The sequence below is a fragment of the Pyrgilauda ruficollis genome, unplaced genomic scaffold (assembly GCF_017590135.1).
Source record: "Pyrgilauda ruficollis isolate IOZ18807 unplaced genomic scaffold, ASM1759013v1 scaffold16, whole genome shotgun sequence".
NCBI lineage: Eukaryota > Metazoa > Chordata > Aves > Passeriformes > Passeridae > Pyrgilauda > Pyrgilauda ruficollis.
Genome location: NW_024514764.1, coordinates 1,484,237 through 1,503,030, shown reverse-complemented (window position 1 = coordinate 1,503,030; position 18,794 = coordinate 1,484,237). Strand labels below are relative to the sequence as shown.

General features: G+C 53.9%; 1 protein-coding gene across 4 annotated transcripts in view; it reads right to left on the bottom strand.

The window, feature by feature from the left end:
- MAP2K3 (mitogen-activated protein kinase kinase 3) overlaps nt 1-18,794 on the bottom strand; it is a 30,575-nt gene that overhangs the window by 11,571 nt on the left and 210 nt on the right. The window contains exons 1-3 of one of the 4 annotated variants that reach the window (XM_041462576.1): nt 18,364-18,646; nt 1,926-1,958; nt 1,477-1,546 (exon numbers count right to left, since the gene is read on the bottom strand). In XM_041462576.1, the coding sequence (XP_041318510.1) occupies nt 1,477-1,546; nt 1,926-1,958; nt 18,364-18,541 (281 nt within the window). In that variant the 5' untranslated portion in view covers nt 18,542-18,646. Of the gene's footprint in view, nt 1-1,476; nt 1,547-1,925; nt 1,959-6,642; nt 6,963-16,624; nt 16,767-18,363; nt 18,647-18,794 lie in introns of those variants that run through there. The other 3 variants (XM_041462577.1, XM_041462578.1, XM_041462579.1) reach the window with 3 other exon arrangements.

Below are 18,794 nucleotides of genomic sequence, written 5' to 3'. Positions count from 1 at the left end.
GCCTGAGGAGCCGAGATGAGACGTTTCTGTGGCAGAGCAGCTCAGCTGTCATGTTTTGACAGGCAGGTGTTGTACCAGCACAGCCACGTAGCCCGAAACGCACGCGAGGGAACAACAGGTAATTCCTCCCCTGTGAGTCATTTGTGTACACTCTGCTGCCTGTTCCAGGCAGGCAGAGCAGGCAGCACTTTGGTGTCACCCTTTGTACAACACCAGGCAGGTGAAAGTTGTCCTTTATAGCTTTTTTCCTTATTGCTGCCCACTTCCCATTCTGGGCAGCACGGTACTTTTAGAGCCACCGTGAGTGCTCTGCCCCTTGTGCCTCACTTCTGGGCTCTCCCCATCCCCTGGGAGCTTCTGAAGAGCAGAGATTGCCCAACTGGTTTAGTCTCAATTCCCATCAGAGCAGCCTCCAGCTTCAAGGAAGTACTTTGGGCTCTGAGCAAAAGCCTTGCACTGTGCAAATATTTGCATTGCAGCCTGAAAAGCAGGGAGAAAAGGAGCAGTGGGCAGCTTGCACCAGCCTCTGGGCATGCAAAGCCCTACAGACTCCAGCATGAGGCCTTCTCCAGGGGAAATTCAAGCCCTGGCAGGAGCAGAGACAGATGTGCCCGTGGGGGAAGGAGGTGGTTGTCACAGGCAGGGCAGGGCTGTGCGAGGCTGCACAGCATCAGTGGGGGAGCTCCCCTGCCTCCCCCTTTCTACCTGGGGTTTTCAGCAGTGATATTTCCCTTTTGGGGATTTCATTGCTCTCCTGGAGTTCTCTAGAACAGGTTTGTGGAGCAAACAAGGCTCAGCAGTGGCGATGCAGCCGCAAGTGTTTTGGAAGAGCACCATGGAAGTGGAATTTTAGCAGTCTGCTCTTCGTCAAACCAAGCACTGCTACCCTGGGCTCTCCCCCATGGCATAACAAGCATCAGCAGCTTGAAGCAAACAGGGCAGGGAGAAATTCCAGTGCCCTGAGATACTGCTGGGCACTGGCCCCAAACAGCACAACAGTGCAAGATGTCTGTGTCCTCCTTTTAGCAGGGTAAGGAGCTGCAAACAACTCAAACTAAACCTGACACTCAGGTCGTGTAAAACACTCCCCAGCCTTTGTGCCTCTGGCTTCTGTCCTGGTCCAGCTACCAACACTTCTCTTGCCCTGCATTACAATTCTTCCCTCTTCTTCACTCTCTCTACCACATCTTGGCCCTTTGGCATTGGCAGAGCCATGGCAGAAAGACTGGGGAGAGCTCCCCAGAGGATTCTGAGTCTTTGCCTTTAGGACATTTCCTACCAAACAGGCACCTCCCAGAGCAACACACGCTGTGCACGTATCTGCACATACATGTGCAATTCCTTCTCATCACCCTCGAGCCCCAGCTTAAGAGAAAAGAATAACTGTGCTGATTTTGGGAAGTCTTCACAGGCCATTCCCCTCGAGGAAGTGCCAAATCCAGCTCTGGAGAAGCTCTAAGCAGCAGGGATCCTTACGTGGTGTTGGCCACGGGTGGTTTGATGGGGACACATGTTATCCTCAGATCCCGTTTCTTCTTGCCTTTCACTGGAAGAAAAGATGCACACAGGAGGTGAGCAAAGGGATTTTTCCTTTTTTCCTTCAAGCACCCTCTTCCCAGCAGCTACTAGGCAAGAATGCATGGCTTGGACCCCTCACCAAGGTCAGCAAAATGCCAAGAAGGTCACAGTGACCACCTGCTCAAAATTTCAGGCAAGAGCCAGAGCACAAGTGGGTCTCAATGACACTCTTGAGCATTGCTCTGTAGAAATAGCCAAGGGTGCACTAACAGACCATTTTCCAGGTCTTGCAGCCAAGCACTGTACCCCAAAAGTGCTTTTTACCCTCCATGGCCATTAACAGTCCCCTCTCTTTGGTATTTAAACCCTTTCTGGGGTGAAAGCTGCAATTTCTGCTGGGCACCTACCTGGTTTGTGTGGCTCCAAGGATCCTTTGGAATCTGAAAGAGAAAAACGAGACACCAGCTCAGTCTTCATGCTCCAGCCAAACCAGAGAGCATCCCTGTCCCCCTCATGGCTCATGGACTCAGCAGAGCTCCAGGACAGGGAGGCAGCTGGGCTTTGGGAGCACAGCCAAGCCTGGCCCCATCCCCGTTTCTCCAGCCACAAGAGGTCCCCACGCCATTAGTGATGTGCAGGGCTCCCAAAAAACCTTCCCTGTCTAGAGGCTCCTTGACCCCCAGAGCCCCAGCCCCAGCCTGGTTTTCCTGGGAAGAACCAGAGCAGCATCTGGCATGGAGAGCAATGACCATGAGACATCCAGCAAAAATCTAGCAAAAGCACTCCAAAATCCAGCTAAAGCAAGGAGTTGGTCCCAGCAGGAGAGGGGACACCCCATCCACAACAAATGGAAAACAGGAAAAACCAGACATGAGCTGGCAGTCAGCCAGCAGTGAACCCCTCACAAATCACAAATGGGCTGAGGCACCAGGAGTGACTGGCAAGAGGATGCTCTTGTCCCCCTCCTCCCACTCCAAACAGCCCTGAGATAACAACACTCACTGCTGCAGAGGGAAACGGGGCTCAGACAGGGCCAGAAACCTGCAGGTGAAAATTTCATCCTGGCTCCCTGGGAAAATAAACTGACCCCAAGGGGGCTGAAAGTGCAGCAGCTGAGAGCATCGAGGTCCTGATCCCCCCAGGAGAGACAAGGCACTTTGCAGCTAAAGCTGCTGTGGCTGCACAGAGCTGGAGGATCCATTAGAAAGCAGGAATATCAAGGTGTGCTCCAGGCATGGGGCTGGGAGCAGACAGCTCAGCGTGGCCTTGGACAGCCTTTCAGAACAGCTCCTACCTGCCTGGCTGCTGGGAGCAGGCGTGTGGACAAAGTCCAGCACTCCAAAGGCTGCCAGGGAAGGGAGGGGAGAGCGAGGAGCTGCAATTTCAGCAGGAGACAGCACCGTGCAACAGCTCCTGCAGCTGCAGCAGGACACAAGGGAGACACATGCCCAACATGTCCCCAGCTCTGACAGCCCCCAGCCCTGTGCCCTGCCAGCTCCAAGATAAAACAGGTGCCTGGACCTCTCCTGCCCTGTCCTTCCCCAAATGCAAACCTTGCTGAGGTTGTGGGTTAAAGCTGGTCTGCAGCATACTGCTAAAGTCCCACCTGCAGGACCAGCAGCATCCCTCCCTGCTGAGGGAATCAGCACAGATCAGTCCACACCCCCACCTTATCTGCCACTTTTTCTGCATCAGAGCTGAGCCATAAGCTCCAAGACCAGCACAGTTTCCATGATGTGAACTTCCAGCTCAGTGAAACCAGCACACGAGCCACTCCACCCCAAACCGATCCCGCTGGGATGGAAACCACCTGACCGTGTCAGAGCAGTCACAAGTTCTAATTTGAGAGCCTGCAGAGTTTCCCTTCCCCACTGCCCACCCGGCAGGGCTGGAAGGGACACTATGAACAGCCCCACACACCCACTGGTGGCACTTGGCAAAACACCCAGTGGAGCAACGATGGGAGCAAACACAAAACGGAGCCAGAGGAAAGATCCTGTCCGTGGGTTCAGCAGTGCCTCCCCTTCCCACTCCCAGCTTCTTGCTACTCAGTGTGGGAGGCCAAGAACAGAATCTAGAAACTGGGGTCCCCTGAGTCCTTCTGCACTCAGGCAAGTTGGGGGGTTGCTGTGGGCACCCATCCTATGCCAGGGATGGATTCAGCTCCGTGCTGAACGTTTTACCCCCAGGAACTGCTCCAAAACTCAGCTCCAAAACTCTGCTCCACACACAGGGCCCCCCTCCCAGCAGTTACCAGCCAGACCTCGACACGAAGCCCTGAAATCCCCCCATGCTGGCTGGGATTCTGCTCCATCTGTTTGCTCTCCCTCTCCCCAATTGCCATAGTAACCCTGCAGAGCCAGCACAAAGCGCCTTCTGTGCCACCAGCAGCTCCCCTGGCACCGTGGCCCTGACTCACAGGGCAGCAGCAGGGTCCACAGGCACCCAAGCCAGCCCTCTGCAGGATGGCCTCAGCCCCTCCTCAGCCCTTCTGGGGTTGGAGGGAGCTGGGAGCACTCAGTGTGGGGTTGGGAATCACAAGGTGCCTTGTCCAGCAGAGCCCAGGCTTGCAGGCAGGATTTGCAGCATGGGACATCAGGGCAGCAAGGAACACAGAGATTCCCTGTTCCAAACCCCCTGCTCTGTACAGGAGAGTCCTTTGATGTGCACTGGCCATGAGCTCTGCTGTCACAAGCATCCTGCACCCTTCCCTGTACTCCCAAACTACCACCCTTGTCTTCCCAGAGGTGGAATCAGCAACCATCCATTTCCCAGCCTGTCCTGCTTAGCCCCAAAAGGCATTTCCTAGCTCCAACGTGAAAAGCACTGATTAAACCAGAGGTATTAAACCACCACTCCCAGGCTCTGCCTGGGCCATCTGTGCAGGGCAGAAAACCCAGCTCAGCCCATGGCTGCAGGAATAAAATCACCCAGGATGCTGCTCTGCAGCCAGGAGCTGAAGCAGAGGTTGGATTTGCTTGTTACAGCTTTCCTAAAATTTGACATGAGATTTCCAGCTCCCAAAGGCTGGCCTGAACTACTCCTTGCTGCAAGCTTCTCCCACTGCTTGTGGCACCAGTGCCTCTCCCCACCTGCAGCCAGGAGCTGAAGCAGAGATTTGACATGAGATTTCCAGCTCCCAAAGGCTGGCCTGAACTACTCCTTGCTGCAAGCTTCTCCCACTGCTTGTGGCACCAGTGCCTCTCCCCAGGGAGAGCCCATGCCCCGTTCAGGGTGAATAAGAATGCAGGAAAAACCGAGGAAGTGAATTTAAAAAAGGGAAAAAAGAGAGAAGCAGAAAGGCAGTGGGATGGGCATGACATGACCCTGCAATTCAAACCCTTCAGCCCCCACAGGCAGCTGCTGTCAGCTCCTTCCCACTGGAGAGTCCCTGGCACTGTCTCTCCTACCCTTGAGACTCAGCACAATCCCTCCCACATTTGGGATCCCGTGAGGGTCCCTGCAGGAGAAATTGCTAGAATGTGCACAACTGCTTATGTCACCTGAAAATCCTGGAAATGCTCCAGTTTCCCAGGGCACTGGGCTCTTGCAAGAGGGGTGTCTGCAAGCACAAATTCCCCCCAAGAGATCCCCATGCAAAGGCCAAAAGGCAGCAGCAGGACAAGGCAATGTGCGGACATGTCCTGGTTATCCCTGCGAGCTCCAGGGCTCTGCTGCCAGCCCCGAGCCCATGGGATGGCAAGGCACCATTCTGGGCACAGCAAAGGGCTGCCAGCCACAGACACACACAGCACAGTGCCCTGCACCCAGGCAGGGGAAAATTAGCTGACAGAAGTTCCTGGTGCGGATGAAATTGCAACCCACGTGATGCTGCAGGCACGTAACTGCATCCTTTATGCTAAGAAAGGAACCATTTCCTCCTAAAGAGAAAAGAAAAAAAAAAAAAAAAGCCCAACGAGATTTTTTCTCATGCTATAACCACCACCAGTTAAGAACCACCAGACATTTCCTGGAACTGCCTAATTCAACACCGGAATCCTCATTTTTGCCACCACCAACTTCAGCCCTATTAAGCTGCACCTCTCCACTGGAGGTTTTTCCTTCCCACTCTGCTGGCGTGGGTGGAGAGAAATGAACAGGACAATCTAAAGAACTGCAAATAAAACTATTTGCCTGAGTCGACCTTTGAAATTAAACCTCACCACTGCCTCTCCAGGGCTCTGGTTGTAGCCCCAGGTCAAGTCCTGGGCACGGGAGGCTGCTCTGAGAGCTGTGCTGCTTTGTTAGTGCTGGGGGAAATGTTTTGGATGCATCCCGGCTCTCCTCAGTCCAAGGGGGAGAGTCAGATGCCATGGATAAGGGAGAAGGCTGGAGGGTGGATCCCAGCCCTGCTGCAAAAAAAGAGCTGGAACAAAAAAGCATGAAGGGGAAAAAAAAAAGAAGAAAATAAAGGAAATAAATTGGAGGCAGTGTGCAAAGCAGAGAGGGGAATTTGGGTGCTTGGTCATGAGAGCCAGCTCCTCACAGGCACACTTTGTGCTGTTTTCCACTGTTGGGAGTGGAAAAAGCTATCCATGGAAGTGGAAAAAGGGCTCTCAACCTGCCCAGAGCCATCACTCATCAGCCCGCCGAGGTCCCGCTGCAGAGGGGCTCCTGCGGGTCAGCGCGCTCCGCACTTCTGCAAAACCGCCAGGGAGGAGCAGGAAAAAACCACGCTGCACAAAAAGCCCCTTGCAGCCCCAAAACAGCCTTGCAGCCTGTGCTGAATCAGAGCTGCTGACTGCTGGGGCCATGGGCACCCACCTTGCCCATGCAACAGGCAGGGGACAGCCACCAAGAGCTGCTGGAAAACCCTGCGTCCCAGGAATGCGACTCCAACCGGAGCCAGAAGCCAGCTTCACCCTCTGCATATTTTCCTTCAGACATGCTGGATTTGATTTTTTTTTTTTTTAGCAATTAAGACGCCAGAGTTTTAACCCCACGAAACATGCAACTTTTCCAGCGCTTTAAAAATAGATCCCAGCTGCAAAGACCGACCCCCTGCCCAAGCCAGGAGAAACAAAACCGCGTGGATTGACCCCAGAAAGTTACGCAGCCCCTTTTAGCACCAAAACCAGCCCTTTGCTCTCCCCCACCACGTGTTTTGGAAATTGCAACATCTACCTTGCTTCTTGTCCATGGTTTCCCAGAAATGAAGAGCAGCGCCTGCACGCCTGGCACAAGAGAGGGATGGGGGCGGACTGGAGGAGGGAGGGGAAAAAATTCCCGCAGGATCCAGCGCAAGGCACTTCTTGCAAGCACCGATGATTCTTTTCAGTGGGAATGCATGGCCCCAAGCACCCGCTGGCTTCACAGAGCCTGGTGTCCCCAAATCCCTGGGGTCCCCAAGGCTGGGAGCAGCGGCCAAGGCAAGCGGGGGGAATTGGGGAAGGTAGAGCCTCGTTCCCTCATCGGCAGCTGCCGAGGTTGGCCGGACTCGGCTCCGATTACCCTTGAAAGCTCAACAGTTGTAAAAACTGCAGCAGAGAAATAGCAGGTGACGTCAACAGGAAACTGGTGGGGAGCCAAACTCCAGCTCCGGGAGCTGCTGAAGCGCTGGATTGCTAAAGTGCATCCCGGTGGGACACGTTCTCTTCCCACAAATTCAACCATTCCAAGCCAGCCTGCAGGCCCAGGCATCCCACCGGAGTGACCCTTGCTCCAGGACAGCCCTGGCACCAAGCAGCAGAGCCCGGGCTCGCTGGTTTGGGCACCAAAGGGGTGCTGGGATGGAAAGAAGTCACATTTCGTTGTGCTGCAGGTGACACGTTAATTGCTCTGCCACTAACAACTATTACCACAACAAATAGTAGAAATATTGTTCCATGACAATGCCAGCTCGGAGCTCGGCAGCTATTCCAGGGTGACAACCGAGATGGCATCTCTGGTAGCAAAATATAAATTGCTGCATGCACTTGGCTGGGAAACAGCAAGGGAGAGTGGGAAAATAAAAGCATTCATTTCTCTGCAAGCACGTGCAAGAAAAGCCATGGCCAAGAATTGCTGCTCTTCCCCTTTCCCTCAAAGCCGCTTCAGCAGAAGCCAGCGCTGATGTTCCTGATCAAAGCCAGGCTCAGCTCTGACAGGCTGCAGTTTTGTTTTCGATTTCCCTGTCAGCCTGGAGGGGAGATACTGTACCAGATTCTTTACCTTAAACTAATTATAGAAAATCTACCAGTGCTTTGCTGCTGAGCTCTCTCCCCACTCCAGGCTGTGCGGGACCAGGCACATTTGCAGGCTGAAAAGTCAGAGGTCAAGGTAAACGCACATACCAACATAATGAGTGGCTCTAATTTTAAATAGTGTTTATGTAAGCCCCAGAAGGACTGCGGAAGGTATTTTCTCAGGCTTATTTCCACTCCCAGGGTATAGTTTCAGGCACAGATCATCAGCACATAAAGGATGCTGACGCAGGAGCTGCTCTTGCAGATGGCACTGAGAGCCACCAGCACCCGTCCCCAGCACTCCTGGGGAGAGCAGTGCTGTGCTGCCGTCCCATCACTCACTCTATTAACAGCTAATTCCCTCTCACCCAGACAGAGACACTCCAAGGATCTTTACAGACACCCACAGAGTCAGAGCTGCTTTGGAGCAGAAAGTCCCTAACCCAGCAGGTGGGATGGGAAAGAAGATTAACTTTGAATTTGTCCCGTTGGGTTTCAGCGCCTGAGGACCCGGGTTGGTGTAAAGCTGAGCTTCCTGAAGTCTCAAAAGCATCTTAAAAAATAAACAAACAAGGAAAAAAAAAAAAGAAGAAACAAAAACAAACCCAACCATCCTTTCAAGTCTCACTGTTGGAAACTCTTTCAAAGGTTTGCTGGTGCAGTAGGAATAGCCAGGCGTGCACCATTTACCAGAAATTATCCAATCCTTTATAGGGCACAGGTAATCCCCTGTGCATCAGGTGTTTCACTGGTGTTAACAAAGCCTCCCCACGAGAGACATCACCCCAAAACAGGTGAGGGATGCTGGGAGAGCAAATCCTGGGAAGAATTCAGGTACTTGCACAGGGTTGGGTATGCCAGGGGAGAGCCAGGGACAAGGATGGCTCCCATCCCTCCCAGCAGCCTCCTGCCAGGGGGCTGGCTTGAATAAGGGGAAGAGCACACCCTCAAAAACAGCAATGAGCTCAAACAGTGCCCTGCCAACACCAGGCCCCTCTCCCCACCCTTCCCCTGTGGACACACAGCCCCTCCCGAGGCCACTTCACTCAAGGCTGGGTCACCATCACAGCCAGGGAGTGGAGAAGAGGATGAGCTGCTTGAAGTGTCCCATTTGGGGCTGGAAAGAAACTTTTTATAGGTGTGCTTGGGATAGACCACAAAATTAATTACTTCACCTGTCCCCTAAGTAGAGCTGCTGTCTAACCACAGTCTGATTTTCATGGAATACTTAATTCCCTCTGCTCAGAGACAAGCCCATGCACCAGCTGGCTGTCCCATCCCAGCACCACAGTGCCTGAAGACCCCACATTTCCCAGGAATGGCAGCAGCTTCCCTGGCCAAGGCTGCACTGCCCCAGTCCAGGATGTGCTCGTTGCACACTCCAGGCACACGTCCCACGGGAACGCCTCACATGCCCCAGCCATGCACGGGACACACAGGCTGGAAACTCTGCTTGAAAACAGAGCCTTTGAACCGAATCCAGTTGGAAAGGGAACAGCGTTATCCTCCTCATCCCCTCGGATGGGACATGACATTGTCCATGAGGTTGGGGACAATCAGAGCAGGTGTCACAGCCACAGTGCCACCGGATCTGGATGAGACTGTGCAAGGGAGAAGGATGTGACCTCCCGGTGTCCAGCGAGGAATTTGGGGATGGGCACTTCAGCCAGAGTCTCTGACAGGCAGAGGCATTGGCACAGCCAACTCTGGGGCTCACAGCCACACCCGGGCTCTGTGCAGCAGCCAGATAACAGCGGGGCAGCCCCGGGAGGATGTCACCGCCCAGCCACATTCCAGCTGTATTTTTAGGTTACCTGCACAACCTCGAGGGCTGGAAAAAACGTTTGATTTTGTGCCCATGTGTCAGCCTGCCCTCGCCCAGCCCTGTGCCAATGGAACACACAGGCTCCACTCCCACACGTGACCAGAGGCCAGACTCCCCTCAGGAAGCTGAAAAGCCCTGTCTGGCTGACAGTGACACGGTGACATTACAGGACACGCCACATAGGTGCCCAGAGTGGTGGTGCTTTGCGCCAGAGCTTGTGCAAAACCCCCGTGCAAAGGTAGTGACAGTCACAGGAGCAGCTGTGCAGAGCAGGCACTGAGCTGGGGTGCAGGCAGAGCATCCTCTGGGATGGACACTGCCTCCTTTGCGTCCTTTGCTCCAACTGGATTTTCCCCCAAAAAAAGCAGTGGCTGAGGCTGCACCTCTTCAAAGCTCAGCTGCATCCTGAGACAAAGATCTGGAAGGAATCCCAGCCCTGATACCCTGGGATTGTCAGGGGAAGGCAAAGAAGACAATGCTTAGAGAAAAGCAAAGAACACGCTAGAAGAAAAAAAAAAAAATAGGAGAAAAGGAAGAGGCAGAAGCATTATCACCTGTGCCCCTCTCCTTGGCAGCAGGCACCAACATCACTCCTCCTTCCTTTGATTTCTAACTCCGTAGGCTAAGCCATGAAAAAATAAAATCTGCTTGGAATTGATGTGTGTGGCTAGTGACAGTTTCCTGATGGGAGAGAAAACTCAAACTGTCCTTGGAATAGATCAGCTTGACAGGAGGCACAGTGGGAAAGGGAATAGTTTGACTTCGTAATTGTCAGCAGTAACTCAACTCCAGCATCAATAGACACTTTTTCTATCCAAACTGGCATAATTCAAGTACTTCCAGGTGTCCTTGTAAACTTAGCAAGAGAGCAAAGTATTCCTCTCTCTGCTTCCTAAAAAAAGAAAAATGGGGAAAAAAAAGATTTCTACCATCCTCCCTCCAGTTTGCTTTGGGCAGGGATAGAGTGATGTCATCTCTGCAAATGATGTAAGAGAGCAGACACCTGCTATGAAAATGGAATTTATGGAGGAAAAAAACCCCTTCACGTTCCCAGCTGCCTGCTCTGGGGGAGAGGCAGAAACAAGAGACTGACCCAGGTGCTTCCCTGGCCCACAGACCTCAGGCAGGACTTTCAAGAGCAGCATCTGCACTGGGGAACAGGCCAAGCAGCTGCTCAGAGGGTTCACAGCAACATTATTCCCCAGGGACCTGGAATGCTTCCCACTCCCAGGGTGCCACCACAGCTCAGGTGGACAAAGCCTGTGCTCCCTCAGAGGAAAACTTCTGACCTCCAGCACTGAGCCAGCACCACATCTCTGAGGTGCAGGAGCAGAGAAAACCTTGGATTATTCCCTTTGGAGCAGGGTGCCATTCCAGCAGCTCACAGAAAGCAGCAGAAGAGTGCTGCAGTAAAATTCCCTGCATTTCTTGCTGTCCCACACCAATTTTTTGCTCTTTTTGGTACATATTCAGTGTCAACCCTCTTCCCTGCCTCTCTCACCCATCCCTTCTCTGCTCCAGGGAACCAGGCAGGAGACACAAATACAAAGAGAGAGCTCAGCCCCAACAAGCTGAACCGGCAGCCTCTTTTCCTGGCATTAACCACACCATCCTTATGGCCCACACCATCCTGCCCTCCCTCCCATCACTGTTCCTCTGCCCCACAGGACAGACTGCATCCACACTCCCAGAATAAACCCATGTCCAGCTGGTCCATGGGAAATCACCTGTGAACCTTTCTCTCCTTTGTTCCCTCACACTCCCTGCTGCAAAGCTCAAAAGATGCCCCCAGCCCCATTCTGTCCTCTCTCCTCTCCACAGGTTCTTATCAAAGGCTGTACCAGGTCTGTGTGGGGAAAACACTTATTTTCTGGTGGATTTGCCCAGTAGCCACAGGGCAGCTTTGATTCATGACAAGGAAAAGCTCCACAGGAAACGTGCCCACAGCTCAGTGGTGTTTTACCACCACAGCTGCTCCTCTGGGTGGGATTGATCTTCTTTCCCCTCCTTCTGTCACTCTCTCATATCCACCCTATCACACTGCACTTTTTCCAGTGTTCAGGGAAGTGAGAGTTGCAGGTTTTTCCCAGTAAAGGCAGATTAAAGAGCTGCCTCTCCATCCCAGGAAGGCAGAGGTCTCCACAGCCGGGCTGGTCCCGACGCATCCGGCTCACATCCCAGCTCAAGAGCTCGCAGTGACTCAGCCCAGCCCAGCCTGCAGCTGTCTTGGGGCACACTCAGGGCTTCCAAGAACTATTTCCATTTGAGTAAGAGAGAATCAATTTTTAAGAATCCCCTTTCTCTCAGAAGAGCAAGCCTCACATCCGTGTTCTGTGGAAAGGAGCAGCGCTCTCTCTGCAGGCTGACGTGTGGAGAGGAGCTGGAAGGAGATGTGTGAAACATCAAACCTGTCTGAGATCAAGGGAAACACACCCTGGCTCCTGTCCCTGGGATGGTTACACATGGTTTCCCTCACTGCTGAGGCTGTAAAACCCCATGGGGAAACCCACAGTTACCAAACACAAAGCCCTCTGTGGATCCAAAATTAAGGGGAAACTCTCGCAGCTACCTGGAATGTACACAAAAACATCACACCTACAGGGGAGCTGCTGGAGGAAAAGCTGAGTGGTTTTCAAGCACCTTAGCAAAGCACACACCAGGCTGATAAGAATTAGAAATTCACCCACAATTTCTGCTTGGTTATTTCTGGAGGCACCTCCTCCAGCCCTTGCTTCACTCTCATCACCCTTCAAGAAACCAGGCAGGGACAGGTGTAATTAATACCTGCAAAAAGCTGCTCTTGGGTAAGAAGGCAGCATCAGCAGAGCACAGGAGGCAGCCCCAGCACAGTACAGCCCTGCAGGTATCCTGGGCTCCAAGGACAACCCCAGCCCTGGCTGGCACCAGCCACCCTCCGGCACCTGGCGCTCACCTCTGATGCTCAAAGCCAAGAATTGCAGGGATCAACCAAAAACCTGAGGGAAACAGGCTGCAGATGCTAACAGAGAGTGAACACAGGGAGCTGTACGAGCAGATCATCTGGAACACCCACCACATCCCTCTTCTTAGCAGCCTTAAAGCAGTGTGGAGCTGCTTCCAGACTTAAGGAAAACGGGTGCTGCCAAAGACAGACAGAGCTTGGCACAGGGGCTGGTCAGGTCCAGGCTGGTCCTCCAGCAGCATCACCACCCACCAGCACCTTCATCCCTCTTTCTGCACAATCACGTAATTATTTTTCTTTCCTGACCACCACAGGGGTGGCAGTCAGCACCACGGGTGGAACAGGTGAGGATTTGGCACAGGCTGGAGGATTTTAGTCCTGAGGACACCAGGGAAATCTCAGAAGTCAGCTGAGCACACGTGCACACACACACAGGTGTCTCACACTGCCCTGCCCCGTGCCAGCAGGGATTTTCTGGGGGTTTTACAAACAGGCACGTGGGGCTGGGCCTGTCACCTACCCCCGAGCACCTTTCAGAGGTGTTTGGAGGATGACAAAGAGCAGCCAAAGCCACGAATCAGCACGAGATCATCTCAGCTTTGGCCGGGGCGCAACTTGGCAGCACGTCAGGAGAGAAACCAAGCGGTGCAGAGCACTGGGAACTATGCAGAGCAGCTTTCCTCAAAAGCCCTGAGCACATCTGGCCCTCAGCACAGGAGCCACGTCACTGTTAGTGACGAGCTGCAAAGACATCCTGGTGTCTGCAGCACAACACAGCCCTGCAGCCATGCCCCCAACGCTCAGGGCTGATTCAGAGGGGCCATCCCAAGGGCTGCACACTTTGCTGCTTCATCACCTCCCTCTCAAGCATCAACTTTCCCACTCCCACACCAAGTAAACCAAGATCTTCGTGCTACAGCAAAAAAAACTCCTCCATCCTGCAGCGTTTGGGCTTCACCAGCTTGAACAGGGAGCAGACTCCTGCAGGAAGGGATGAGTGCAGCAAGAGGGAACATCTGCTCCAGCTGTGCCAAACACCCTCCAGCCAGCAGGGTCAGGCTGCTGCCATCTCCAAGCTGCTGTTACCACAGCCCAGTGCAGACATCCAGGGCAGCACAGCCAGGCTGCTGCGTCAGCCATCCCCACGGGACCCCGGCTAGGAGGGGATCCATACACACTCACACACCACAAAGCAGTTTCTAACTGGCCTGCAAGCCCAGACAAGCTGACACACCCTAGATAACCCCGTCATCCTCCCCTAAACCACCCCCAGCCCATCCACGTAACCAGCCCTGCGTGTTTATGATCTGTCACACACATGACTGTCACCTGCCAGGCCCTGCAGGACAACTTCTTCCCCTCCTGTCCCTCTGTCCTGCACTGCTGGTCCCATCCACACCCATCACCCATGGATGCTGAGGGAGGATGTGGCTCGTGATGCTGGCAGGACCCCATCCCAGCTGCAGGGATTTATACAATCCTCATCAGAAACCTCCAAGATCTTTAGGAATGAAATACAAGAATTAAAAGCTGCTTTTTACATTTCCTAAAAGGCACTACCACAGCAGGAGAGGAAGCAGTAGGGATGAACTGGGGGGCACTTGGTGCTCAGCAGGGAGATCCCAGGGAGAAAAGGGTCCAGGCCATTCCCAGAGAGCTCCATCAGACACGAGCAGCTTGGCTGATGCCAGTGCCAAACCACAGCTAAGGTTAGCAGCCTCTGATGGGAAATTACTTGCATTGAGCACTCTGGAGGTTTCTTCCTTTCCAAACCCAGATTTGTCTTTGGTGGTGGTGAGGGGGGGAGGAAGGGTGAATGCTCCACAAACAACTTCTGGTAAGTGTTGTCTCCTCCTCATCCTGCCTCCTCTTACAAGTTATGCTTTTAGTGGAAATTTATCTTTTCTTTTTTTTTTAATAATTTCAATTGAAATGATGAAATTAAGGCTTAGAGCACAGATCAACTCAGCAGTGCCCCTCCCTGGGCACAGTGCAGGCAAAAGGAGGGAGTTTGTGGCAGCTCAGTGGGTGCTGGAGAGGGTCCAGCTCATCCTCACCTTCAGCCCACTGCAGGTCCCCAGCACAAGGCAAGGATTTCCTTCCTCCCCTACCCACTGGGACCCCCAGATCCTGCCCTTCCCCTTGGCCACACTATAACCCACCACACTCCACACAAGCAGAACCTCTGCTCCAGCCTTTTGCTGGGCAGAGAAGTGGCTGCAAGAGAAAGGAGCACACAGGGAGCCCTGTCCCAGCTCCAAAAAAGGGAGCAGACTCAGATCCAGGGCAAACTGAGGCCCACTGGGGCCACAAGGCAGCACTGTGACACCTGAGATTGCTGCAGTTGTGCCCAGTAATTCCAGAGTTCCTCAGGACTACAAACACTGGGACTCACAGCACTGCCACAGCACCACTGTGCATTGCCCCCACACAGATAAGAGGCTGTGAGGAGATGAAAAATCTCCCAGGTGGAAAAAACCAACAGAAACTTCCAGTTTCCATCATTAAAAAAATCCTCTCTGCCCTTTCCCCCACTCCAAATCCCTGACTAACACTTGACCTGTGCTGCAGAGGTTTGTCAGCAAGAGGCAGCGGGTAGATCCAGCTCCATATGAACCCACAAGCCATCCTGAGTCATGCCAGCAAAACCCCAAACTTTTTGTTGATACAGTAAAATCACCTCCCCAGCCAACACAAGTTCCTCTCCCAGCTCTTTCCCCAGCAAACAGACAGCCCAGGCTGTGCCTTATTAACCAACACAAGCAAAAACCATCTTCTGTCCAAAAACCCACAGAGCCCCCCATCTGCAGAGGTGTCATTTTGGGACACAAAATCACCAGTACCAGAAAGCTGCTCCCAATGAGAGCCTCTACAAAGCACAGGTGAGTTTCCTCCAGCAAAAACAACCCCTGCAAACAAACTCCAGCTCAGCCCCGGACCACAGCTCAGAGGTGGAAAATAAAGGGATCAGCCTGCAGTGAGATTCATTATCCACTAAAAGAAAAGCAGGGAAGCATCCCTCCAGGGAGGGAAATGGACTGCTGAGGCACAGCTAAATATTTATCACATCCAGCATGATATTTTCCAGGCATCCATGGTTATGCCAGCAGAGGAGGAAGGCAGGAGCAAAGTGCTGTGCTTGCTCTAGGATCGTTACAATTAATTGGATTCGAGCTCTGTGATGCTTCAGCTAGAATTAAAGAATGGCTCCATGGGATCAGAGCTCCCAGCTCTCCCAGCACTCACACCCTGGGAACACCAAGCTGGTGGCTGCTCTGCCTGGACACGACAGGAGCCCATTGCCAAAGTCCTGCTTCAGCAGGTCACGACCCACACGTGTATTTTTGGCAGAGCTGCCTTTTTTTTGGGGATGGCAGCTGGAAAAGTGTGAATGGCAGACGAGACAGTGCTGGATTCACAGGCTGAATTGCATAACAGTGGTGTGCTCCCACGGAGGGCACAGCCAGGGCACGGCAGGGACAAGGCACCACCACTTATTTACCCACCCAGAATAGACGTGCCACGAGAACAAGCACCAGTTCATCCCCAGGTCCTGGCATTTCTCACTGCTGGTTTTTCCAAGCCTCTGTGGTAAAGGAGAGCTGCCTCCCCAGAGGCACAGCCTGGCTCCAGACAGATCCTGATCCCTCTCCCAAAGAGCACCTCTATTCCCAAAGGATAATCTCCCTGCTAAGGAAAAACACTTGTTTTTTAATTACTCAGCCATCGGTTCTGGGTGAGCCAGGACAGGACAAGCAAGTCTTCTCCCTCCAGATCCCACCCATGCACTCACCCTCCCTCCCTGCAGCTGCTTGTCCCAGCAAACTCCAAAATTTTGGGAAACGACTGTTCCCCCACCTGCACGCTCATGCCTGTCCCTCCAGGAGGGGCTTCCCAGGCATCAGGGGCCACTCAGGTCACAGCCAGCAGCCCCAGGGATGGGCACAGGGATTTCCACGTGCAGGGCAGGCAGAAGACACACCTTGATTCCCAGGGAAAAGGTAACAGCCTGGTTTTGTATCCCCAGAGTCTCAGACCTTGCATCCTCCACTGTGTCTCTGAACCCACACAAAGGCTGAAAAGTCCCTGAGGTTTCATCCCCTCCTGCTTTAACCTCTGGGATACAACACCCTCCCTGCACAGCATCCATTCCCTAAAAAAGGTGGAAAATCTCACCCAGGCCCAGCCACACGTTGCAAGCTGCAGCCAGAGGCTGTGTCCCTTGCAAAGCTCTACAAGGAGGACACGGGGACAGCTCCAGAGCTTTGTTCCCAATTCCTTCCTGCCGTGCCACCCAGGCCATGAGACACAGCTCAAGGGAACTCGGGTGACCTGAGAAAACAGGGAGTTTTTGCATACATGAGTAAACATCAGCCTCAAGAGTGCAAGATAACACAGGAGACGTTCTCCCACATACAAGATCCTGTGAGATAACTTGGATCAAGCAGACAGGAGCAATGGGAAGAGGAAGAAAGAAAGCCAAAATCCTCCCTAAGCTCCACAAAATCCCCAGAAGGTGTTTATCTCCCAAGCTATGTTTAGTGCAGAGCAAAGCCCCGGCACAGCACCATTCCTATCACCAGTGTCACGGCCAGCCATGTATCCCAAAAATCTCCTGAGGCAGGAGACAGCCCCGTGACTAAGCCAAAGTGATGGCAGGTGAGTTTTGGAAGGCATCTGTCACAAAAAGAGCCAACCAAGAGCTTCAACACAGCGGCCTCTGTTTACAACCCTGAGCAACACAAACGCAAGGAGAACCAGCAAAGGAAACCTGAGACTGTTCACTGAAATACCCTAAGGAAAACCAGAGAAATTTAGCTTAAATTCAGGCTGCCTGAAAGAGAGGGAAGCAGCTGCCATGAGCAGCAGGTGCACACACTCAGACCTGTGAGCATCCCTGGAAAAACCCCCTGGGAAGCAGGTGCAGGCCAAGGAGAGGCAGGATGAGAGGAGGCAGATGTGTGCCACACACTCAGGATCCACTCTCAGGATCCAGCACTGCTGCTGCTGCCGCCCTGATGGAAGCAAAGGAGCTCAGCTCAGATGAGGAGTCTGAGCTGCCAGCAGACACCAGGAGCTCTCAGCACACGTGTGACACCTCCAGCACAGGACACCAGGGCTAACAGCATGAATGAACCACTTTATCACAACCAACAACAACCTGCAGACACAGAGCAGCTCCAAACCTCCTCTGAGGAAAGCACCACGCTCCCAGGTGCTCCTCCAGGCATCACCTCTTGCTGCCAGCCACGTTGCTCCCCCAAAATCCTCCAAAATCCTCCAGGCTCAGCTCAGGCATCATCTCCTGTGGGGCACAAGTGGTTCCTGGGCCAGGCTCACCTCGTCCCTCCATGCACACATCCGCCGCTCCGGCACAGGCAGCCGAGGAAAGGTCTGGGCTCAGGTGTCCCAGCCTTTTAAGAAGCCTGGATGATCCCTTCCAAGGCTGGATGGCTGGAGGCATGTGCTCCTACCTGTGAGTCAGCAGCTCCACTCAGCAGCTCCGAAAATCGCTGCTGATTCACCCCCTGCTTACACAGCAAACAGGAAACTCAGGTCCACATTCCCTCCGGATAAGACACGGATCGTTTAAAACCGGGGCGGGGGGGAGGAAAAGAAAAAAAAAGTCACGGGAGGTGCGTTCATCTCCTCACATGGCTCCTGACTTCGAGTTTCCAGAGCATCACTCCCGCACAGGGAAAACCCCTCGAATTTTATTCCGCTGATTCGAGAGGCGGCAGGCACCCTCCGTGCGCTCCCTCCTCCGCCCGGTCTGCGCGGATGGAGCCGGCTCCGGGGAGCACCGGGACACCGGCAGAGCCACTTCCCTGTCTCCATCCATCCATCCATCCGTCCATCCGTCCATCCATCCCGGCACGGCCATGGCAGGCCGATACCTGCCGGCCGGTGCTCACCTTGCTTTGGGGACAGGCCCCCTGAGTCACGGCCGCGCTCCGTAAATGACCCCTGTGACACACGCTCACGCTCTCCGCCTGGGGACCGCGGCAAAGCAGCCAGGCACTCCCGGCACACGCCGGCACCGGCTCCGGGCCGTGCCCCAGCACCGGCACGAGGCGACACCCGGAATGCCATCCCGGTCCTTCCCACCGCGGCGAGGGCTCCCGGCCCAGGACTCCCGAGGAGCGGAAGGGCAAGGCAGGGAAAGCCTCCAGCAGCAGCGGCAGCAAACAGAACCCGCCTGTTGTTATCGCTCTCCCCACGCCAAACGCAGCCTCACACCTTCCCCCCCACCCCACTCCCCGCGGCCCCTCCGCACAGCCCCACCGAGGGCTCGCAGCCCCGCGCATCGCGGCTCCGGAACCACCGGGCCCCGCGCAGAGGAGGC